The 24,478-nt window shown below is 40.8% G+C and overlaps 2 protein-coding genes across 6 annotated transcripts in view; one reads left to right on the forward strand and one right to left on the reverse strand.

Annotated features, from left to right (window-relative positions):
• The window catches only part of CROT (carnitine O-octanoyltransferase), a 62,404-nt gene extending 42,024 nt beyond the window's left edge, over positions 1 to 20,380 (forward strand). The window contains exons 15-20 of one of the 5 annotated variants that reach the window (XR_004627415.1): positions 982 to 1,105; positions 2,316 to 2,394; positions 2,480 to 2,573; positions 2,698 to 2,817; positions 3,875 to 3,987; positions 7,299 to 7,432. Coding sequence is in view for 3 of the 5 variants with exons in the window: in XM_034667281.1 (XP_034523172.1) it covers positions 982 to 1,105; positions 2,316 to 2,394; positions 2,480 to 2,573; positions 2,698 to 2,817; positions 15,408 to 15,466; positions 18,222 to 18,295 (550 nt within the window). In the remaining 2 variants the exon portion in view is untranslated. Of the gene's footprint in view, positions 1 to 981; positions 1,106 to 2,282; positions 2,395 to 2,479; positions 2,574 to 2,697; positions 2,818 to 3,874; positions 3,988 to 7,298; positions 10,094 to 15,407; positions 15,467 to 16,296; positions 16,432 to 18,221 lie in introns of those variants that run through there. The other 4 variants (XM_034667281.1, XM_034667289.1, XM_019809978.2 and 1 more) reach the window with 4 other exon arrangements.
• ABCB4 (ATP binding cassette subfamily B member 4) overlaps positions 10,088 to 24,478 on the reverse strand; it is a 70,269-nt gene continuing 55,878 nt past the window's right edge. Inside the window, 6 exon segments of the mRNA XM_034667274.1 lie at positions 10,088 to 10,325; positions 10,766 to 10,912; positions 14,671 to 14,877; positions 16,286 to 16,483; positions 17,958 to 18,114; positions 20,375 to 20,515. Coding sequence (XP_034523165.1) covers positions 10,122 to 10,325; positions 10,766 to 10,912; positions 14,671 to 14,877; positions 16,286 to 16,483; positions 17,958 to 18,114; positions 20,375 to 20,515 — 1,054 coding nt within the window. The 3' untranslated portion in view covers positions 10,088 to 10,121.

Below are 24,478 nucleotides of genomic sequence, written 5' to 3' on the forward strand. Positions count from 1 at the left end.
TCCATTGTCATTGAAGAAGATGCTTTGTATGATGTCAGTATTTTTAAATTTATTGAGACATGTTTTGTGGCCTACTCAGTGGTCTTTCCTGGAGACTGTTGCATGTGCACTTGAGAAGAATTTGTATTCTGTTATGAAGTGGCATGTTCTATATATGTCTGTTAGGTCTGGTTATTTATACTGTTGTTCAAGTCCTCTGTTTCCTTATTTATCTCCGGTCTACATGGGCTATCTCCATTATCGAAAGTTGGATATTAAAGTCTCCAGCTGCTATTGGAGAGCTGCCTGGTTGTCTTTTTAGTTCTGCCAGTATTTGCTTCATATGTTTTACGGCTCTTTTTAGGTGCATATATTTTTATAATTGTTATGTCTTCTTGATGACTTAAGCCTTTCATTAATGTGTAATGTTCTCTTTGCCTCTTCACCCTTTTGACTTAAAATCTGTTTTAACCACTCCAACTCTTGTACTTACCAGTTTTATGGGCCTCTTAGTAGGGAACCTTCCAGCGAGGCAGCTGGTTTTCCTCATACTAAGGAAGTGAGAGCAAGTAAGATCTCTCTTTGTAACCTAGTTTCAGAAATGACCTCCATCACTTTTGTCCTGTTCTCATTAGAAGCAGATCACAAGGTCCATCTCCCCCTCAAACCGAGGAGTTACACAGAGTTTTACTACAGGAGGCAGGGATCCCTGGGGCTGCATCTTGGAGGCCACCTACCACAGACGCACCGCCCTACAGAGCCTGACCACAGCCAAGCCTTTGAAAGAGCCTGTGTTGTACCAGGCCCTGTGGATCAGAGGACTTTTTTACCCTTTGATTATTGAAAGTAGTCTCTTTGTAATTGAAAGTCTCAACAGTGGTCTGTAATGTAGAACTTAGTCTCTGATCAAAGCCAGATTTATTAGGTAAGCTTTCTTTGTAATAACATTTGAGCATTTTCTTTCTTATGACACATTCTTTTATTTTCATTTTTTTCTTGTAGCCCTGGCAGCTGCTATGAGACTGCCACGACAAGGTGTTTCTATCATGGCCGCACAGAGACCGTGCGCTCATGTACAGCAGAGGCGCTCCGTTGGTGCCAGTCCATGCAAGACCCTTCTACTGGCGTGAGTGTCGAAAAGAAAAAAATTCACAGTAATTACTCCCTGCTTTAAAGGAACCTTAGTCCTTAAATAACTAACTTCTCTGCTTCAGTTCCCCTGAATCAATAAAATACTTTCAGATATTTGTCCCTCAAGTTTTTAAAGCATTCATTCATTTACCAGTGAAGTATATACTTGGAAAGAATATGAAACAGGAAAAACCTGAGAAGAAGCCCATTTGTGTCACTTTCTACACAGAGTATCTTTAATACCATGAATATTTTACTGTTACTGATCTGCCTGCAGGATAACATCTGTAATGTGCAGACTGTCTCCCTGTGCCTTAAAAGGAAGCTTTTCTTGATAGGGTTGAAAGGTTTTGAAATCACAGATTCTTGTTTTCATGTATTAGAACCAGAACAGTTTTGTTTTGTTTTTTATTTCTTCTTCTTCTTCTTTTTTTTTTTTTTTAAAAAAAAAAACAGTTTTTGTATGCAGTGTAGGGCTCAAACTCACAACCTGGGATCAAGCATTGCATTCCTTACGAACCAAACCAGCTAGGTGCCCCTGTACTTTTTTTTTTTTTTAAACAATTTAGACAATAGGGTAGTTCCTTCCCACTGCTGTTTTGGTATTGTATTTGCTTTTTAGTTTTGATAGACATGGTTATATATATGTTCATTTATTTTAAGAACTTTTTTTTTTTTTAAAGATTTTGTATTATTATTTGACAGACACAGCCAGCGAGAGAGGAAACACAGGCAGGGGGAGTGGGAGAGGAAGAAGCAGGCTCCTAGCACAGGAGCCTGATGGGGGTCTTGATCCCAGAACGCTGGGATCACGCCCTGAGCCAAAGGCAGACACTTAACGACTGTGCCACCCAGGCGCCCCTGTTCATTTATTTTAATATCATAGAACTATTCCATTATCATTTTTGAACAGCTCTGTGTTAGTTTTGAACTGTTAGTTGCTTCTTTCTTTACATTTACGAATATCACTTCAGTGCTGCCCACAAGTTCCTATTTTCCTTTCCTGGAAAGAAATAAGATGAAGGCAATATAGGAAAGAAAAGGCAGTAGAACTAGGAAAATATATAGAAGCGTGTGTCTCAGCATCTTTCTAGAAATCTTTTCTCTCTCAGATTACCCAAGTTATGTTTAATTATGTTGAATTAAGGGTTTTTTAAATTTGGTTTCTGTAGGTATACTGAAGTATGTCTTGATTTTTAACACAGCTTCTTCAGAGGCAACAGAAGATGTTACAGGCTTTTGCAAAACATAATAAAATGATGAAAGATTTTTCAGCTGGAAAAGGTACTTACGTTGGAATTATTCTGACTTTAAAAAAATTCATGTCGAAAAATTTTTTTCTACCTTCATACTTGTGGCTTCATTGCAGGATTTGACCGTCATCTATTAGGTCTTTTACTCATAGCAAAAGAAGAAGGTCTTCCTATTCCAGAACTCTTTACAGACCCACTTTTCTCCAAAAGGTAATAAAATGTAGTGTTTTATAACTTGATCCATCAGATCCTTTTTTCTGAAGGTTAAAAGCTCTTTAGAAGCAATATAAGTTTCTGAAAGCCTAGTAAAATAACCTCTCTTTATGCCACACAGTGGAGGAGGTGGAAACTTTGTTCTCTCAACAAGTCTGGTTGGTTATTTAAAAATCCTGGGACTGGTGGTTCCCATGGTCCACAATGGCTATGGATTTTTCTACCATATCGGAGATGACAGGTAAGGCTGTTAGGCATTTAATGTGTGTTTGTTTCTCTGTCCTATTTTTGGGACACTTGGCAAATCAGTCCTTTTAGGTGTTTTGTGCAGAACACCATTTCAGGTTGACTCAGTGACATACCATCATTATCCTCAAAACCCAGTACACATATTAACATGTTTGTTCCATCCAAGGTGTTTTATGCTAACTTCAGATAAAATTTGATTGCTTATAAATATGTGGTGGTTTATGTAGTCCTAGATAGTACTGATGTGACCAATATAAGAGACTAGATAAATTAATTTATATTAAAAAAATGTTTTACCAGTTCAGGTGCATTTCATTTGTGTTGTATGAGGTTTGTGGAAAGAGTGAGAAAGAAAGTACCATAACCTGGTAGGTGGAGAACAAGGTACTATGAAATTGGTAGAAAGGCTCAGGAGGTCCTCATTCACATAGTCGGGCCATCTCTTCTCAGGGTCTTTGAGAGTGTGAGGGGCTTTATAAAAAACAATGTGGCTACATTTAGCACTGTGTGAATAGATGGTATGCGTGGAGGCTTCAGATGGAATGGGAAAAATTAGGATGATCACATGTATGACACATTTCAGTGTGTAATGTATTGTTTTTATACTTTAACTTTTTAAAAGAATTTATAGTCAATGTTACTACTCAAAATGTTATCATCAGTCTCTATGTCAAGTGTCATCTGTGCATATAGTCTGTTATACCAGTGGTACCTGTATTTGTTAGCATCTAAGTCCTAAATTATCTATTCCCATAATATTCATTTTATGTACATTAGTGTACAAATTAAAGGGTGAATTACAGAAGTTAGACATAGATCTATTTTTTTCATAATCAAGGGTCAGAGGTCTAAAATTATCATCAGACGCAGAGAAAAAGTAAGCATTCTAACATATTTCCTGACAAGTATGGATATTGTATTGTGTGCAATGACAGGAGTTCCAGCCAGACACACCTCAGCTGTCTGACTTTAGAAAAAGTCCTGATCCTGGGGCAGAACTTCCATTCACTCATTCAGGAAGTACGTAGTGAGAATTTGTTGTTTCTTAGGTACTAAAGACACAAGACAGACAAGATTTCTCTCTTAAAGATTTTATTTTCTACTTGGGAAAATAGAAGCAAACAAGCAAGATAACTAGTGATGAATGCTGTGAAGAAAATAAGTAAGTTAATGTGGTAATAGAGACAAACTGTGGGCAGGATTGGAGCATTGCTTCATTTACTGTGGGCAGAGAGAGCCAGCAAGGCTGCGATGGTGATGGGGAGAGGGAATTAATCACATGAAGAGCCAAGGATACAGCTCTGCAGACTTTGAGCATCACCAGCCGTCCCCAGTGCTGCCCCCAGGCCGAGCCAGCCCCTCTCCCACTTAGGTTGTTGGAGTAGGTTCTCCTGTGGTCTCACCCTCTCCGTACCTGTAGAACGCTGTCTACACAAAAGCCCTTGATCCCCTTTCAAAAATGCCCTTCCCCTCGAAATTTTCCAGGAGTTTCTTGTTTCACTCACAGTAAAATCCAAAGTCCTCCTATGAGATCCTGCATGATCAGGTTCTCACTTACCACTCTGACCTTATCTTCTACAGCTCCACTCCTATTTCACTCTACTCCAGCCGCTTTTGTCTTCTTGTACCTTGAATATAGCAAGCGAGCTCCCTCCTCTGGGATTTGCGGTTATGATTTTCTCTGCCTCGTACTCTTCCTTGAAATATATGCAAGGATCTCTCCTTTATTTCATATAGGTATTTGCTTAAAATTTGCTCATCTGGGCGGCCTCCTCTGATGATCTAAAATAGCACTCCCTGCCCCCCTCACCTGCTCCATTTTCTTTGTAACACTTAATAACCATCCAGTGGGTATGCATATTTATTGGTATATTAATGTTTCTTCCCTTCCTAGAATATAAGCCCATAAGAACAGGGTTTTTGATTTGTTTGTTGTTGTATCCCTAGTTCTGTAACCATGCCTTGTCAATAAGTTGAATTCAGTACATTTTCACAATGACTTTGTTGTTGAACATAATTATATGGTCCTGTTAGGAAAGGGCCTGACGTTTATAATAAACAGAAAGAGGCAGTATGGCTATAAATTAGCAATTAAATTGCAGTGGTGGGGGGTGGTAGAAGATGTTGAAGAGATGTACATAGGAGCTACATCTTGGAGGACAGTATTCTCAACTCTGAGTGCACATTAGAATCATCTGGAGACCTTTAAAAATATTACTTCTGGAGACACTGATTTGGTTGGGGTGGTCAGTTGATAATAGGGCCTTGTGACATGGTGAAGCGTTGGGATTTTCTCCTAAGGATAATGGGAAGCATTTTATCAGTTTTTAAGCATGAAATGTACCCATGCTTTATTTGCATGTATGAAGGACTTTTGGCTGTTATATGGAATGTAAATAAGGTGGACAGTAATATGAGCAAGAATGAGAGGAGGGAAATCAGTAAGCACAAACGATAAGCTAAACAAGGCAGTGGATAATGAAGATGGAGAAAAGTGGAGGGATTTGAGAGCAATTTCGGACGTGACTTATTGATGAATTGGTGATTTTGATGGTAGCATTTACTGGGATGGAGAAAGTTAGGGGAGGATTGTGGTTGGGGGCATGTTAGGGTAGGATTAAGAATTTTGTTTTATACATGTTGACTTAGATTTCATCTAATGAGGAGTGTATTATCTTCATATATGAAAGGATGTGTCAGTAGGCACATGGTTACATGACTGTGAAGCTCACAAAAGAGATCAGGACTAGAGGTACACATCAGTCATTACAATGAATACATACAAAGTAGTTTCTAAATGAAATATGTGGAAGCTATCTGGAAAGGGTTTTTCATTCATTGTTAAACTTGAAAATTGTATGTCTTTAAAGAAAATTGGTTTATTTTTGAAATAGCATTTTATTTTAAATGTACTGCATGCTCATAAAAATTTATAAAAAAATGAAAAAAATAAAAGAACAGTCATTTACATTTACAGGACACAAACTGTTAATATGTTTCTAATCTATAATGCATATAGTGTATAATTTCTATAAATTTAGGTCACATTATAAATATTTTAGTGTCCTTTTTGGGAAATTCATTCCCACTTAACATTATTTCAAGCAATTTCCACTGTCGTTAGATATGCTTTGAGATGTTTTAATGGTTGAATGATGTTTTACAGATTTTCATGATTTATGTAACTACTCCCTACTATTTTCAGCTTTTCATCATTACAAATAATGTATAATATTATATACTCCTCCTTTCATCACATCATTGCAAGCTCTAGGCATCATAAATCATTGTTGACCAGCTTTATAGGCAAAAATAACATAACTTGAATGCTTAAGAAGCAAATTTTCTCTTCATTGGCGTGTACGTTCTTTTGTGTAGGAAAGCTTTCTTTCTATAATTTAGATAACTGAATTTTTAAAAATTCAGTACTTAGAGTTGTTAATCATTGCAAAGAAATATATTTAGACGTTGCTAAGTACTTGAGAATTATACGCACAGAGTAGCTGGAAAATGATGAGTGACCATGAATCACTAGATGAAAACAAGGCAGAAGTTTCTTTGGGTTCCTACATACGTTTCAGCAGATACAATCCAGTCAGACCTTGGTTGTATCATTATACGCTGGGCCAGAGCATATTTTTATTTCATTCTGCTTACTCGAAAGTACATCTTGAAGTTTTAATTCACTGTCTTTTTTAATGATGTGAACATTGCATGATTATCCACAAGCTTTACATTGTACAATAGCATTCTGATTTTAATTTATGCTTCATGGAGTCTGCTATGAAAATTTGAGTGTTTGTTTGGAAGGGGAAAGGCTAGTTTCCAGAGAGTTAGAACTGCCAGATAGGGGTTTTTTGGGTTTTTCTGTTTGTTTTTTTTTTTGTTTTTATTTTTGTTTTTTTTTTTTGTTTTAATCAGGAGAATCTAGAAGGAGATGGTGGAAGGCATGACTTGTCCCAAGAGAGTTTCTGTCTGGCTTTTCTAGAAACATCTTTTCTCTCCTCTTACCCTTTCTCTAATTTTTTCTTTTTGAACTGTCTTTAAGTGCTATATTCTTTAAAAATAGTTCAAGTTTCATTGCAAACAGTGCCATGAATTCACCCTCTAACTCATTACATTAGGAAATGTTAGGAAGGTTTTTTGTTCTTGTTTTTAGGAAGAGGTGGGTGGGTTGGTTGAACATAGTAACACCTTACTCCAGAGCACTCCTGAGCTCTGGCTAATTTTTTGTTCCCTTTTGTTCTTAGTCTCCAGTCACACAGATTAGGTATTCCTAGCATTATGTATACATCCAGCTTTACTTTCAGTTGTGTCCAGTTACATTTACCTAATGTCAGTAAGAATTCACACTTGATACGTGAATTGCTAGATGGAGTAAAGGTCATGGCTGTATTCATCGTCACCATTTGGAGCCTCTTTGTGTTGTGATTTTTGCGTAGTACTTACTCATTTTTTATTTGTGCTTCACAGGTTTGCTGTGGCCTGTTCAGCCTGGAAATCATGTCCAGAGACTGATGCAGAAAAGCTAGTTCTGCTGGTGTTTCAGGCTTGCCATGATATGATGCAGTTGATGAACACTGCTCATCTTTAGAGACTAATAATTTATTTAGCATTTATAAAAATATTAAACTGTGTGGAGAGTGGGTTAGTGATGGGAGATAGGAAGGCATATTAAAGGAAACTTGTTAAATGTAGAAATTAGTAGAATCATGCTAAGTTTATTCTCACATGGGAGATTAAAAATGATTTTGAAGCTTCCTGTGATGCAGTAGCAGTGCACACTGATATAATGAGCTAGAGAACTAAGCAAAAGTTGAAGATCAGCCTCAACAATGCAAATCTGCAATTTTTAATGATGCAAGTCTTACTCCAACTTGGAAGCATTTTTGTTGGTAACATATACAGATTATAAATCCTCTCTCTCAACATCCTTGTAGGGTCTGTCAAGCACTTTAACATTTCCTAGTTGCCAAAGGGTATGGAATACATGATTAGATGTTAACTTCCCTGAAATCGTTGCCTTCCACATTCACCACAGGGATACAAGCCTACTATGTTTGATGGAAAAGACCACTACAATTTAATGGTAATTGAAAAGTAGAGTTTCTGTTGGACAGAACAATTACAGGGAAGTTTATACTCCGAAGCACACACAGAAAAATCCTAACAAAATTCATTATAGTATATTGTAGTTTTTTTGAATATAAAATTAAAGCATTTATTTTTAAAATTAGACTTAGTGACTTGAAGAAGATTGCTGGATCAAATTCTCAGAATTTTACAGGTTTTTTTTCCTGCTGTTCAAAATAGAAAATAAAGTTCTCAATCATGTAGCTTCTTGTTTGGTGTTTGGATAACTAATCTACTCCTGTTTCACCTTATACTTTCTGTTCGAAGTTATGTATTACTGTGTAAAAAACGACCCAGAACTTACTGTCTTAAATCAGTTTATTATTTCTCATGATTGTGTCAGTGGATTGTGCCAGTTGGATAGTTCTGGGCTTGCTGTAGTTTATTTATGCGGCTGCATTCCTCAGGGTGCCAGACTGAGGCTGTAAAGTTGAAGATGCCTCACCTGCCGCCTGGGGAGTTGGTTCGTGGGACTCTCTCCACATGGTCTCTGATTATTCACTATTCTAGCCTTGACTTAGGTACTTGGCAACGGGAGTGTTCTGAGAGAGAAAGGTAGCATCTGCAAGGCCTCTTGAGGCCTAGGCTCCGAAGTCACAGGATATTACTTTGCACTTTATTGAAGAAAAGTTGCAACAGCAGTCTAGATTCAAGGGGTGGGGGCAGAGTGTCGTCTCGATAGGAGAAACAGCAAAGTTATTTTGTAAATGTAGATGAGTAGGCGTGTTGTGACTTACTGGGGGCTGTTTTTATAGCAATGCTCTACATCAAGATTTTAGTGTATTTACTGGCTGTATAAATCCTTTCAATTTTCCTGTCTTCTGACTATGGTAAGTCTGGTTTATTGTTTCTTTGTGAAAACATTGAGTTGGCTTCTGTGGCGTTTTGATATATCCCCAACAGATTTCTTCTTTCCATTCTATACCGTGGACCTTGTTCCTCACCAGTACAATTTAATAGACTGCACTGTGGTGGCTTTTAGAATCATTCGGTTAGTTGTTTTTAAATAATGTCTAAGGACATGGGTACTTTAGAAAGTGTTCACTTCCTGCAGAGAAACCTCTTCTGTGATACTTTACCTGTTTCCCTAACCTGCCTGAAGGTAAAAAGCATTCCAGATCATTTTTAACAGATTTCTGGGCCTCTCCCCAGACCTGGAGAGTTAGAATTGCCAGAGGCTTCTGAGTCACTGAGGTAATGTACCCCTCCCTTGTCCCATTCTTCTCTTGGTTCATCTGAAATGTAGTCCACTATACACATGGTATCATTTGAAAATATCTTTGGTAAGACCTGGTTTGTTACAGATGGAGGAACTACTAGTTTGGGTAGTTTACTGACCTAAAGAACCTGTGACAGTGGTGAGAATTGATATTGCTTCAGTGAATTATAAAGAAAACAAACAAATGGAAAATTAAGAAAAAGCATTTCAGTGTGGTTAGCTGCTAAAGGTTGCCCAGACTTTTTTTGGGGGGGGGGGACCTCTAAACATTCTGGGCAAACTAAGATTACTGAAAAAAAGTAGTGGAGTTGCTATAGACCCTCAGCTTTTCATTGTTATTTCCAGTGTTTCAGATTGCAGTCGAGATCATTGAAATCTTTATTGAGTTAAAATTTTCAGAGCTATTTAATGGTATGTGGTCGGGTTTTTGTTTTGTATTGTTTTGCTTTTATGGAACAGATGTGTGCCTGTGAAGTTAGCTTGTCCAAGGGCAGTCTCATTTCCTCTTGGACTTTGGTAATAAAGCTGGGAACACATTTATTTAAAAAAAACAACGAACAAACCTCTATTCCCAAAAGAATTTGGGAAGTCAGCAAGAGAGAGAGTAGGCAATGGAAAAAATGTATTTTTCCGTTCTTGTGAAAATCGTTCCCCAACCATCCTGTCATCTACCCAGCTATTCAGGACCATAAGAAGTTTCTCTGTGTCTGATTTCTGTATGTTTCTGGTAACTCAAGAGCTAGGCTGCTGTTTTTATACCTCATCAAGACAGGGTATTAATTTTTACTCTTAAATTTCAGATGCTATCACATCAACACCAAATGGGCTGTTCCAAATTGATATGGAATAAGATATACCTGTATTTTATGATTTGTAAAAGATTTCTAGTTTAAGTCAGAAAAAGTTACCATTTGAATTTATTTTTAAGATATAATAAGAGTTCATCAGTTCTGTGTCCCAGCCTGGATACTGACCATGGAAAAATAGATGCCTTTCTGAGCCAGCAGCTGTTGATGGGTGCCATGCTCCTTGACCTTGCCGTTCTGAAGCACCACTATGAAGTCTGCGTTCTGGATGGTGGACAGGCGGTGAGCGATCACGATGCAGGTGCGGCCCTCTCTGGCCTTGTCCAGGGCTTCTTGGACAATCTAATGATGAATCAGAACAGAAACCTTAAACCTTTACCGTCACACCAAAATACATTACCCTTTATTATACATGTGTATTTTTACATAAATGGCATTATAGTCATTAGTTCCTTTAGTTATAAAAATGAATTCTCACACTAAGTCACAAGTATCTAAGTTTTCTGTCCACAAATGTAGCTTACTAGTTCCTTATTTTCCAGCTTTTCATGATTAATGTACAAAAAATATGAGGTATGCTATTTTCTTTTGAATGGGTTTTTTTTTTTTTTGCTTATGAAATCAAGCTGATTTTACAAAATTTGGAAAATACTGGAAGGATTAAGAAAATTTTTTACTTTAAAATATAACCAGTGAATTTCTATTTACTTTTTTCATGGTTGATAGTACCAAAAAAACTTTTATCTTACAAATTAAATGGAATGTGAGCAGAGAGGCCCCACCTTTTCACTTTCAGTATCCAGAGCTGATGTAGCTTCATCCAACAACAGGATTTGAGGTTGTCTGATGAGGGCTCGAGCAATAGCAATCCTCTGTTTTTGACCTCCTGAGAGCTGAGTTCCCTTATCTCCCACTCTTGTTTCATATTTCTGCAGGTTAGACATAATTTTTTGGGTTAGGACTTGATTAACTTTACTAATGGTATACTGCATAAACTTGTACTTAATATATGACAGTTGTACTTATATAGGAAAAAACATTTATAAACAAAAGTCGCTATAACAGCTACCTAATCCATTTAATATTTTTTCCACTTAAGAGAATATTCATTTTCAGAATCCAACTAGAAAACTAGTTACTTTAGTTTTTCGTGGTCTTCTGCAACAGAAACTGGAGCACTGAATTCCCCAATTCCTACCATTCTCATAATGCCAATTGATCCTGTGTTTGGAATCCTTAAAAGATTAAATAGAAATAAATATTTAATGTGTGGGGCGCCTGGGTGGCTCAGTTGTTGAGCGTCTGCCTTTGGCTCAGGGCGTTATCCCGGCGTTATGGGATCGAGCCCCACATCAGGCTCCTCCACTAGGAGCCTGCTTCTTCCTCTCCTACTCCCCCTGCCTGTGTTCCCTCTCTCGCTATCTGTCAAATAAATAAATAAAATCTTAAAAAAAATTTTTAATGTGAAATATTCATATGACCCACATGGAGCCTAGTTTATTCTCTTACACCAAAAACTGTGAGAAATACAAAAACTGTGAAGGAATTTGTAATGCAAGGAGAAAAACCGGATGTATTGCATTCGGTATAAGGTCTAGTATGTACTGAATGAGAGGTATATTCAACATGCTATGAAAGATCAGAAGAAGTGAATAGAAACTATGGAGATAAGGTAGGAACAGAAAGGAGAGATGCATGAAGGAAAGCTACCTTTGTACGGAAGTTGGGAAGCTAGATCTGAGAAAGAACATTCTAGGCTGAAAAAGCGTAGAATGAATAAAGAGCCAAAAAAGTACTACAAGGCTTATGCAGTAATGTGAATTAATTTCTTTAAGTCCAGTATCAGCAAAGTGTTTCTATTAATCAAATCCTATCCTTGACTGAACTCAAGACTACCTGTTAAGGGTGAGTAAGGCTAACCAAAATGGTGGGTTTGAAAGTTCTTAAGTGTGATGGCTAATTACAGCAGAATATAAAAGTACTTAAGATTTATTTCAGTTTAGTTCAGTAGAACCTTAGAAGCTAGATAAATAGCACAAAACTGATGATCCCTGCCATCACTTTTAGTGGCTTCAAATCATCTTTGCAGGAGTACTCACCCTTACCAATTACTGAAGAAAATTGTTTCACTTAACTTTTCCTTATTTTTCAAATACATATTGACTTCACGGCACTTTGGCTTCAGACATAGCAGCTCTAACAAGCTAACAAGGGAGAGTTGGGGGACCATAGAAACTCCATGGAGAGTAAATGTCCTCTCCAAAGGAATACAATGGAATGTGACCCATAAACCTTATATTCAAAAATGAACTTAGAATGGATCGTGGACTAAAATGTAAAATCATAAAACCATAAGGGGAAAAAAATGGGGAAATTCTTTAGGACCTAGAAGGCCCAGGCTAGGTAAAGAGTTCTTATATTTGATACCAAAAGCAAAATCTGTAAAAGGAAAAATTGTTATACTGGACCTTATGAAAATTAAAAAGTTGGTTCTGCATATGACCCTACTAAAGGATGAAAAAAGCTATCGACTGGGACAAAGTATTTGCATATTATATATCTGACATAGGACTGATACATATCAATCTCTCTCAAAACTCAACAACAAAAATTAGAAAATGGGCAAAAAACAAGGTATTTCACCAAAAAGGAAATCTAGATGGCAACTATATAAAAAGATGTCCAGGAGCTCCTGGGTGGCTCAGTCAGTTAAGCATCTGACTCTTGATTTCAGCTTAGATCATGATCTCAGGGACATGAGATCAAGCCCTGCCTCAGACTCTGTGCTGGACATGGGCCCTACTTAAGGTTCTCCCTACCTCTCCCCACTCTCTCTAATAAAATAAAATAAACATCATTTTCCATTAGGAAATCCACCACAATGAGCTTTACTGCACATCTGTCAGAATTACAAAAGCAAATGCTGGCAAAGAGGCAGAGAAAGTGTCAATTGTACTTTGGCATAAGAGAATAAGGTAAGATGGCAGAGCCACTTGGGAAACGAGGTTGGCAGTGTCTTAGAAAACTTGAAATTACCATATGGCCCAGCAATTGAACTTTTGGGCATTTATCCCAGAGAAATAAGGACTCAGGTTCACATTAAAACCTGTACACAGATATTTACAGCAGCTTTACTTTTAACACTAGAAACAACCTAGACACACTTCAACAGGCGAATGGTTAACCAAACTGTGGCAAAATCCGTATCATGCAATCCTAATCATCCCACTAAAAAAAATGCCACTAAAGAAGTAAAGAATGAACTATAGATACAAGAACTTCAGGGAATTACGCTGAGTGGAAAAAGTTAACCTCAAAAGGGTATATACTGTATGTGTGCTTAATGACATTCTTAAAGTAGAAAATCACTGAAATGGAGAACAGTTAGTGGTTGCCAGAGGTTGGGTGGTGTGAGGACAAAAAGAAAGGGGGTGTGTGTTTGTGTGACCCTAACAAGGCAACATGAGGGACTGGAGTGGTGGGGGGGGATGTTCTGTATTTTTTTTTAATAAGAATTATGTTTATTTACAATGAGCTTGGTAAATGCTAAGTAAATTCTATCTCATGATAAGCTCATAGTCTAACCCAAAGAACAACCTTGGGTAGAGGACCTGACTGGAGTTATTTTTATATTGCCTTGGAGAAACACAATACAACCTTGGGTTTATTAATCAGAGTGTTCTGAGTCCCATGAAGGCAGCAGTGGTCTCTCACCATTGTTTACACCAGTATGCCCCGTCTCCCAAAATGCGGCCTGGCACTGAGTCAGCGCTCAGAATATATTTGTGTATTAGATGCATGATTTAATTTTACTTTTGCACTGCGAATCCTACTTAAAGTCTCATTTTTATTGAGAGACATACAAGGAAATGTTCTATATCTTGAGTGGTGGTGGCTTTGTGAGTGTGCACATGCAGTAACACTGCACAGAACTAAATACACATGCAGATGATTGCAAGCAAAACCGGCGGTCTGAATCTTAGCAGTGGATTAGATCAATGTCGGTATCCTGGTGGGGATATTGTATTACAGTTTGGCAAGATGTCACTGGAGGAAGCTAGGTAAAGCGTACATAAAATCTCTGTTCCTTATAACCGCATGTGAATGTATATACAATCTCAAAATAAAAATAATTAAGAATGCAAGCACCGGGCGCCTGGGTGGCACAGCAGTTAAGCTTCTGCCTTCGGCTCAGGGCGTGATCCCGGTGTTGTGGGATCGAGTCCCACGTCACGCTCCTCCGCTCTGGGCCTGCTTCTTCCTCTCCCACTCCCCCTGCTTGTGTTCCCTCTCTCGCTGGCTGTCTCTATCTCTGTCGAATAAATAAATAAAATCTTAAAAAAAAAAAGATGCAAGCACCATAAAAGATATATCAAACATGACTGCTATCTGAATGCAGCCCACAACCACCAGTTTGCAACCAGAGATATTGTACCTACAATTAATACCACTTCATTTGCCTCTCACTACATTTATAAGATGTTGACATGATGCCTGATACTCTTCTTTGCCACTAAGGAAACTTGGTATCATGCAGTTCAGCATATTGTTCAAGGTCCTAGTGCTACTACAGAGACAAGTTTTCTTACAAGATTTTGCTGGTGTATAACTTCAGGACCTGTTTTGAGGATGAAAACAGTTTGTAGTTGATTGTGATTTCATCCCAAGAAATTACCAGTTAACTTACATAAGGTAAGGTCTCAATGAAAGGATGGATGTTGGCTGCTTTGGCTGCCTTCACAATTTCATCCTGGGACACAACCCGGCTGTTGTCTCCGTAAGCAATGTTCTCAGCAATGCTGCAGTCGAACAGGACGGGCTCCTGGGACACAATGCCCAGGTGGGCTCGGAGCCACTGGATGTTAAGTTTCTTTGCTTCTTGACCATCTAGGAGCTGAAAACCAAAGTCCACAAACTATAAGAAGGGCTTAAAAAGAAGAAAACCTAATTTGTAAATTAACAGATTAACCATTTGGAGCACTGTGACATCTGGGCATCATTGGTTTAGGAAAGACCAAGGCTCACAGTCTCTAAGCACTTACAGTTAGAGGCCAAAAAAAAAAAAAAAAAAAAAAAAGATTTTTATGGTGATTAGGCCATCCTTCCTTCATCTCACTGGTGAAATGATAGGCCATTTGGCCCTGTCTTTCCACATTCCTCTTTGTCCTTCTGTGCCCCGCTCCAGGGAAGTATACCATCCTGCTTCTAAGAAGTCTGCAATTAGGGGTCCTACTCATATCTGCTCTTCCCAGAATGACTCCAACCTTTCAACTTGACTTTTATCCCCTCCTCCAGGCAGCCAGATAAAAAAGCTCATTAGTATGGCCCCAGATTCTCAGAGTAGGTTACTTCCTGCCCTACCTCTACCAGTCTTTCCCCTGAGAAATACCAGCCTTAAACTTCTCCCATTTCTCTTTTTGACAGCACTGAGGACAAGAGTTCAATGCAAAGTGAACAAGCTCAAAGAACAGTGGAATCTTGTGGTATGTCAACTGAGAATGCAGCTTTCTTCTGGGTGGAGGAACAGAAACAAGTTCAATTAGTCATGATTTCTCAGTAAAGAAAGAAATTCTACCATAGTATTACCACATCGTGTTGTCAAGCCGGTTTGCCTGTATTAATCCCTGCAGAGTAGTTTTAATAGTGGAAGCATAAGCTTTCCTAACTAAAAGAGCTAACTATACAAGGTTTAACACTTTGGTGACCATCTAAATGGGAATGGACTCCTAGGGCCTGGTCAGTGGGTGCCAGTCCAAGGTGATGGGAGGTGCAGGCATTATCAGTAAAGTTCACTCACAGCAGAGAGCCAGGACCTAGGTGCTAGAAAGTCACTGATCAAAGCTAAGTATGAAAGGGCTGGAGATGAGGCTCAAAGTCAAAGAGCCTTGAGTTTAGTGTTAAAGAGATAAGGCAGAAGGAGGTAGGAGGGAGTAAGAAGGTGCTAGCCTGTCTTGCTTGTCTGTCTAGAATTCTGGCCAGAATCTGTGGCTCATCTTTACAAAGCAGGCAGTGAATATTTACTTAGGAGGACCAGGCTGGCTCAGTCGGCCCAGAGCAGGGCAGAGGTTAGCTGCACATTCAGCATTTTCTGAACTATACTAAACTCCAGGTGTTCTACCCTACTGTCCCCATATATTTGCCTGAGTACGGGTACCAGTTTGGGTTTTTTAGAATGTGGTTATTGCATCAACTAGGATTATAGGCCTTTATTTGTCCAGGTTTTTTCCTCTTATAAGAATATTCGTTTATTAGCCGCTCGAAATAAAACCTTAAATCAGGTTACTAACTTAAAGTGTGCTCACCACTGTTCCAGCCACTGGGTCGTAGAACCGCTCAAGGAGCTGCACCACCGTGCTCTTCCCACAGCCGCTGCTGCCCACCAGTGCCAGCGTCTGGCCCTTCTTCACCTCGAGGCTCAGCCCCTGAAGCACGGGCACTTTGGGCCGCGTGGGATAATTGAACACGACTTCATTAAATGTCACATTTCCTTCAAATTTATCCTTAAAAAAAATTTAATGTTACTATTACAATTAGTCTGATAATTATTGGAATAAGTATTTCACAGAAACTTTACCAAACACTGTAGGAAAGGAACATAAAATTCACATTCAGTCTGAGTGTCGGCACTGGTTACTACTAAAAGCAAGCTGTTGTTATAGAAAATGAAGATAGGAGATGGGGATAAAAGACTAAGACAAAGTCACGGAGAGTTGTTATCTAAACTCAATTTCTGGTTCTTTTAGACAAATACTTAGATTTCCCAAGTGATGGTTCTGAGGCTAGAGTGAAGCCAGTGGCCAAAAGGCTCAAAGGCCTGGGAATTTGAGTGCAGCGTCTAGCTGAGGTCTCAGTGGGCAGCCCTTATCTCAAACCCTGGTTGCCTTTTTAGCTCATTCACAAGGCACAGGAATTTTCTCAGCACACGAAAATCCATGATAAAGTCCCAGAAAAACTGTCTACGCGTCCTGCTGCTCGTGCATTCATATATGCAGCAGCTTGTGTCATACAAAGGACACTCAGATCTAAATCTGTGTTAACTCTGGAGATAGTATAGGATTATTGCTCTGAATGTGAATAAAGTAGCCATCTTCCCACTTGTAACTCAGTCATTACAAAATGTGATTAAAGCCGCACTGCTATTCGCCTTTACCTACAGAGTTACACACGTATACCTTCCTGCAGAAATAATTAACATTTTTCATGGAAATTAGTTCTAGTACATCTGCAGTACTTTTCTCTAAAGTTTATTAATATGGGGGCGCCTGGGTGGCTCAGTTGGTTAAGTATCTTCCCTCAGCTCTGGTCGTGCTCCCAGGCTCCTGGCATAGGGCCCCTCCCCAGGCTGTCGGCTCAGCGAGGAGTCTGCTTCTTGCTCTGCCTGCTGCTCCCCCTGCTTGTGCTCTGTCAAATAAAATCTTAAAAAAAAATAAAGTTTACTATGATTTTCATTCAATACAGGAGGTTTTAGTTTTAAATTAAAAAAAAAAGTTTATTAAGTTTTATGCCAATGTGGGGCTTGAACTCATGACTCCAAAATCAGGAGTCACATGTTCCACTGACTGAGCCAGCCACGCACCCCTTTCTTTACTTTTTGATGTGCTCAACTTCAGAAGCCTTGAAATCCCCTATGAAATTGTATTTATTATTTTAAGGATTTTATTTATTTATTTATTTGACAGAGAGAAAGCACCAGCTTTCTTTCCCTGCTGAGCAGGGAGCCTGACTCTGGGCTTGATCCTGCGCCTCCGGGATCATGATCTGAGCCGAAGAAAGATGCTTAACCCACGAAAGCACCCAGGTGCCCCCCCCCCATTTGAAACTTTAAAATGTTGAGAATGTTGGCCTGTGAATGTCACAGAGTAAGCTAAATATAGGTCAGCATAATCATGACGGTTTTCCTGTGGTGATCATCTAGCAGATAGCAAACCTTTAGGAAACATTAATCAAGCATTCAGCAGGCAGCAGAGAACTCACAGGCCTCAGGCCTTCTTCACCGTAGCTGTCGATCAGAGGTTGTCTTTCAAGCAGCATGAACAGGTGGGCTGCGGACAGCTTGGCTTTCGCGTAGTCTGGAGCAAAGGAACTGGCGTGTCCTAGAGCCACTGCACCAAACACGATTGCCGAGAACACCCTGGACAGAAGTAGGGGAATGAGAAGCTTGGCTTGTGATTAGCTCTGTGATGTTTCAAAGTCTAAAGACCTACCGCTCACCAGTGTCGATGTTCTCTCCTCCTGCAGGCGTCCCCTCCACCGACCCCCTGCCAAAACCACCCACACATTTCCGTGAAATTCCATTAACCAAGGAAATCTAGAGGGGAGGCCAGAGTTCTGTAACTTTCCACTATTCTTCTCTTTCGGGAAGTGGCTTCTAACTGACTCTGACTTGGGACCTCCAGTAATTTTAGTGACTAGTTCCGTCCTTTCTGGACATGAGAGCATTGGAGCACCGAGTGCTGGAGGGGCTTCGTCAGCATTGGACAAGGGGTGACGGTTCCTACTGAGTGGCTGGACCTGCTGCCTGTTCGTAGTTTCTCCGGTGCGACCGCACACTCAGTACTGCTCAGTACTGAACACTGCAGCTAAAGAAATTGTATTAGGGAAAACAAGCCTTTACTACAACTCAGTTTTCTCTTATAACTAAGGGAACTATTGGCACTACCCTGAGAAAAACAATTGTCCTCAGCTAAAGTTATGTTTTCCAGTGATATGCCCTTTGAAGAATGGAAATAGATGATAATATCTTTTAGGAAGGGCTTAAGGTTCTGAGATCTCCATCTCCAGGAGGCTATTGACTCTTGACACCTGAGCTCCCTGAGAACAAGGGGAGGGGAGGAATTTTTTATCTATTAATACTGGAGAAAATGTTTCATTTCCCAAACTTCTAAGCCGAAGATATTAAAATGTGTTTTAAGTACAGGGGCAGGAATGGTGGGTATAGTAAGGCTCTCCCTTAAATACTTGGTTAAGGTTGGTTACCAAAAATTAAGTTTTAAAATAGCAATAAACAACCCACATGTTGCTGCCTTTCTTATATAGCCCTATAATTGAGTTTTAACATAAAAGATTAAAAAGTTGTCTTCCAGTTATCCAGAATTTAATTTTTTAATGGTAGAAACAAAACGAAAGAGGCAGGGCCCATTTCCTTAGTGATGTTCTTCTAGACAACCAAGTACTCTAAGTTATAACTCCCAGAGTTATCTTCCCAGGGATATTGCCATGTAGCCCTCCAAAACCACTTTCTGCTCCCTATCCACTTCCATCGTGTACCATCCCACTCCCTGCCTAAGACGCTGACCTTCATGGATTGCATCAAAAAGTTTTTCCTTGTCCCCTGGCTTCTCATAGGGTGTGGCAATGACAGGCACCAGCAGGAGGTGAGGGCATTTGTTTTGTTGGCTTCTTTCTTGTTAGATTTTGTGGTTGGTGCGGCTCGGAGGACCACAGAAGCCCCCTATGCTGGGTTCTGAAAATCCTTCCATCCTCTTGCCCTTTAGGCTGAGGGTCTTAGTGGCTTGTAGCTGGGAACTGCTGGGTAGTTGGCAGCTCTCCTGGGTACTGCTTACCTTAACACTTCTCACACCTTTGTAAACAGACCTTTTAGCACTCTCCTTAGATACCCCATCCCAAGGGGCATTTTTTTCCTGCTGGGATCCTGAATGATATAAAGGTCATATATACTTTTTTCGTAGTTATTTTGATTTTGGATGAAAACACTTTCCTTGTCCTCCCCCTGTTCGGAAAAGAGGCTGTCCACTACTACTTTAAAATCATCCCACCAGAGCAGAAATATGCCAAGTGATCTTAAAAAGAATGGCTTCCCTTTGGCAAGACAAGAGCACAACCTAATTGAATGTCGTTAGCATATTTTGAAAAGAGGAATGCCTCAATTAGAAAGACTGCTGGTTAGCCTTGGAAACCAAGAAAAAAGGAGATGCTACAAGACCAAACAGGGTCATCCCAGGCCAGTCAGGGGAAGAGGCCTTTGCCAGATTTCAGTCATGCACTCCCATCCCTTTATCAATGCCATCTTGTGGTTGCAGATCAACAGCAAGCTATTTAAGCCTCTGGTTTGAGTCCTTGGTAACCAGCAGTTTTCTCATTACGACTTATTTCTGCCTACACTGTACAATGGGGAAGTTTGCTATCCTCCTGACTGGAGTTCTGTGTATTACTACAGTTCCGGTTTATGATCATTTTTATGAACTTGGTTAATTTTAGTCCATTTGGGTGATTCAACTGTACTTGGAGTATTATTAAAATCCGATTTCTATGGTAGATTCAACTCTGACCTCATTTTAGAACAAGTGAGGGGTTTTTTTTTGCCCTACTCTCAAATTTTGCATAGACCTCCTAAAACCATATAGAGTAACCATTTTTAAAAAGTTACTTACAGAATAACATCTCTAAAGCGCATATGTCCATTCACAATGAGATAGGCGCCAAATCGAAAACAACCGGCGTAGGAAAAATACATAAATGCTTGTGAAATACTAAAAGTAATTCCATAGATGTGTGCCTTCCGCACAGAATTCCTGCAAGGCAAATTAGTATATTCATTCGTTCTGTTAGTTTGACTACATGACAACTTCTCTATGTATCAGTTTTCTGATTTGTATCATGGGGATAACCAATATGATGCAGAATGGAGAATTAAACAATATAAATGTCTAGCATAGTACCTCATACTGATTTTACAATTGATAGTTGCTATTATTACATGTTAATACCTAGTCAATCAGAAATTCAACCCCTATGATATAAACATGACTGTTCAATCAAAAACATGGAGGATGTCGAAGTGAGGTTTGAAGTTTGAGTTGTCGGAGTGCGATTTCTTCAGTATTATCTTGTGTTCTGTGACTGTTGTCTCATGTCACAGTTCATGTTTCAGATTCAGAAAAGCAGGGTCACAGATTTATACACAGACACGTCAGAAGTTCTTCCCTGGGGTTAAGATGGCGGAGGAGTAGGGGACCCCTTTTTCAGCCGGTCCCCTGAGTTGAGCTGGATAGGTACCAGACCAGCAGGAATATCCACGGAATCAGCCTGAGACGCAGGAAGATACATCTGGATCTCTACAAATGAACATCTCCAGCGCTGAGTATCGAGGTACGAAGCGGGGAGCCGTGAAACCGCGCACAGATATCGGAAGCTAAACAGAAGGGGGAGGGAGCCGCCGTGTCAGGGCGCCGGGAAGCGGTAGCCACCTGCAAGGGGGAGCGGACAGACCGCGGACCCGCACGCTTGAGACAGCAGGCTGAGAAGGGAGCTCCGGGAGCGCACGCGGGACGGCTGGCGGTTGGCGGGCCACCTGCACGGGGGAGCAGGCGGACTCGCGGACGGCACCCGCGAGACAACAGACTTAGAACGCGAGCTCCAGGAGCGCGCGCGCAGGGCGGCTGGCGGGCCACCTGCACCGGGGAGCGGGCGGACCGCGGACCCGCACTCTGGAAACGGCAGACTGAGTCCGTGAGCCGGGAGCGTGCACCACCAAGCATCTCACGGAGCTCCGGAGCTCCGGTGTGCTCACTGGATCGAGGCTGAGACCGGGAGCTCCGGGAGCGTCCGCGGGGCGGCTGGCGGCTGGAGGGCCACCTGCACGGGGGAGCAGGCGGACTCGCGGTCAGCACCCGTGAGACACCAGACTGAGACGGGGAGCTCCGGGAGCCCGCGCGGGGCGGCTGGCGGCTGGCGGGGTTGGAAACACAAAGGACAGAGACGTGCCGGCCCTGGAAGTGAGGGCTGGGACGCCGGGTGTGGGGCGCACAGCCCGGGATGCTGCAGGGTTGAGCAGCACCAACAGAAACAGAGTTAAAGTGGCCAGAACATCAGTGGAGAACGATCCGCGATCCCTCTGTTCTGAGACAGAGGCTGAATTTCAGCCGCTGCTGCTCTCTCAGAAGAGGCATAGCAAACCGCCAGGGAAAGCCGCCAGAGAACAAAAGCCCGGAAATACCGGCTCACAGGGTGCCCATCCCCATCCCCCCTCGCAAGGGACACAGAGACTCTACCCAAACAGGGTTTTCTGAGTACCGGCAGGCAGGCCCCTCCCCCAGAAGGCAGGCTGAAAAATCAAGAAGCCCACAACCCGGAGCGCCTGAGTGGCGCAGTCACCAAGCACCTGTCTTCGGATTAGGGTGTGATCACAACGCTCCGTAAGGAGTCCCTCATCGGGCTTCTCCACCGGGAACCTGCTTCTTCCTCTCCCACTCCTCTGCTTGGGTTCCCTTTCTTGCTGACTGTCTCTCTCTCTCTCAAATAAATAAATAAACTCTTTAAGGAAGAAGCCCACATCCCTAAGATCTCTATAAAACAAGGGCGCACGGCCTGGGTCCCAGTCAACACTTGGGCTCTGGACAACCCTGCAATCTCTCTTCATCAGAATGACGAGAAGGAGAAGTCCCCCCCAGCAAAGAAAAGATAATGAGTCTGTGGCCTCTGCCACAGAATTGGCCTCGGCCACAGAATTAATACATATGGATGTATCCCAATTATCAGAAATGGAATTCAGAGCAACAATGGTCAAGATGATGAGTAAACTTGAAAAAAGCATCAGAGAAAGCGTTGCTGAGAATATAGAATCCCTAAGGGCAGAAATGAGAGCGAATCTGACAGAAATTAAAAATTCTATGGGCCAAATACAGTCAAAACTAGAGGCTCTGACGGCCAGGGTCACCGAGGCAGAGGAACGCGTTAGCGAATTGGAGGATGGGTTAGTAGAAGAAAAAACGAAAATAGAAGCTGGTCTTAAAAAAATCCACGCCCACGAATGTAGATTACGGGAGATTACTGACTCTATGAAACGATCCAATGTCAGAATCATCGGCATCCCTGAAGGGGTGGAGAAAAACAGAGGTCTAGAAGAGATATTTGAACAAATTGTAGCTGAAAACTTCCCTAATCTAGCAAGGGAAACAAGCATTCGTGTCCAAGAGGCAGAGAGGACCCCATCCAAGCTCAACCAGGACAAACCTACGCCACGGCATGTCATAGTGCAATTCGCAAATATTAGATCCAAGGATACAGTATTGAAAGCGGCCAGGGCAAAGAAATTTCTCACGTACCAAGGCAAAGGTATCAGGATTACGTCAGACCTGTCTACAGAGACCTGGAATGAGAGAAAGGCTTGGGGGGGCATTTTTAAAGCTCTTTCAGAGAAAAACATGCAGCCAAGGATCCTTTATCCAGCAAAGCTGTCATTCAGAATTGATGGAGAAATAAAGACGTTCCAAAATCGCCAATCATTAACCAATTTCGTAACCACGAAACCAGCCCTACAGGAGATATTAAGGGGGGCTCTATAAAGGTAAAAAGGCCCCAAGAGTGATACAGAGCAGCAAGTCACAACCGATACAAAGACTTTAAAGAGAAATGGCATCATTAAAATCATATCTGTCAATAATCTCTATCAATCTAAATGGCTTAAACTCTCCCATAAAACGCCACAGGGTTGCAGATTGGATAAAAAGACATGACCCATCCATTTGCTGTCTACAAGAGACTCATTTTGAACCCAAAGATGCATTCAGACTTAGAGTAAGGGGATGGAGTACCATCTTCCACGCAAATGGACCTCAAAAGAAAGCTGGAGTAGCAATTCTCATATCAGATAGACTGGATTTTAAACTAGAGGCCATAGAGAGAGATACAGAAGGGCACTATATTATTCTTAAAGGAAGTATTCAACAAGTGGATATGACAATTATTAATATATATGCCCCCAACAGGGGAGCAGCAAGATACACAAGCCAACTCTTAACCAAAATAAAGAGACATATAGATAAGAACACAGTAATAGTAGGGGACCTCAACACCCCACTATCAGAAATAGACAGAACACCCTGGCAAAAACTAAGCAAAGAATCAAAGGCTTTGAATGCCATACTCGACGAGTTGGACCTCATAGATATATATAGAACACTACACCCCAGAACCAAAGAATACTCATTCTATTCAAATGCCCATGGAACATTCTCAAGAATAGATCATGCTCTGGGACACAAAACAGGTCTCAGCCAATACCAAAAGATTGAAATTATCCCCTGCATATTCTCAGACCACAACGCTCTGAAATTGGAACTCAACCACAAGGAAAAACCTGGAAGAAACTCAAACACTTGGAGGCTAAGAACCATCCTGCTCAAGAATGACTCGATAAACCAGGAAATCAAAAAACAAATTAAACAATTTATGGAGACCAACGAGAATGAATACACAACGGTCCAAAACCTATGGGATACTGCAAAGGCAGTCCTAAGGGGGAAATACATAGCCATCCAAGCCTCACTCAAAAGAATAGAAAAATCTAAAATGCAGTTTCTATATTCTCACCTCAAGAAACTGGAACAGCAACAGAGGGACAGGCCTAACCCACTGACAAGGAAGGAGTTGACCAAGATTAGAGCAGAAATCAATGAATTAGAGACCAGAACCACAGTAGAGCAGATCAACAGGACTAGAAGCTGGTTCTTTGAGAGAATCCATAAAATTGATAG

The sequence above is a fragment of the Ailuropoda melanoleuca genome, chromosome 1 (genome assembly GCF_002007445.2).
Source record: "Ailuropoda melanoleuca isolate Jingjing chromosome 1, ASM200744v2, whole genome shotgun sequence".
In the NCBI taxonomy this organism is placed as follows: Eukaryota; Metazoa; Chordata; class Mammalia; order Carnivora; family Ursidae; genus Ailuropoda; species Ailuropoda melanoleuca.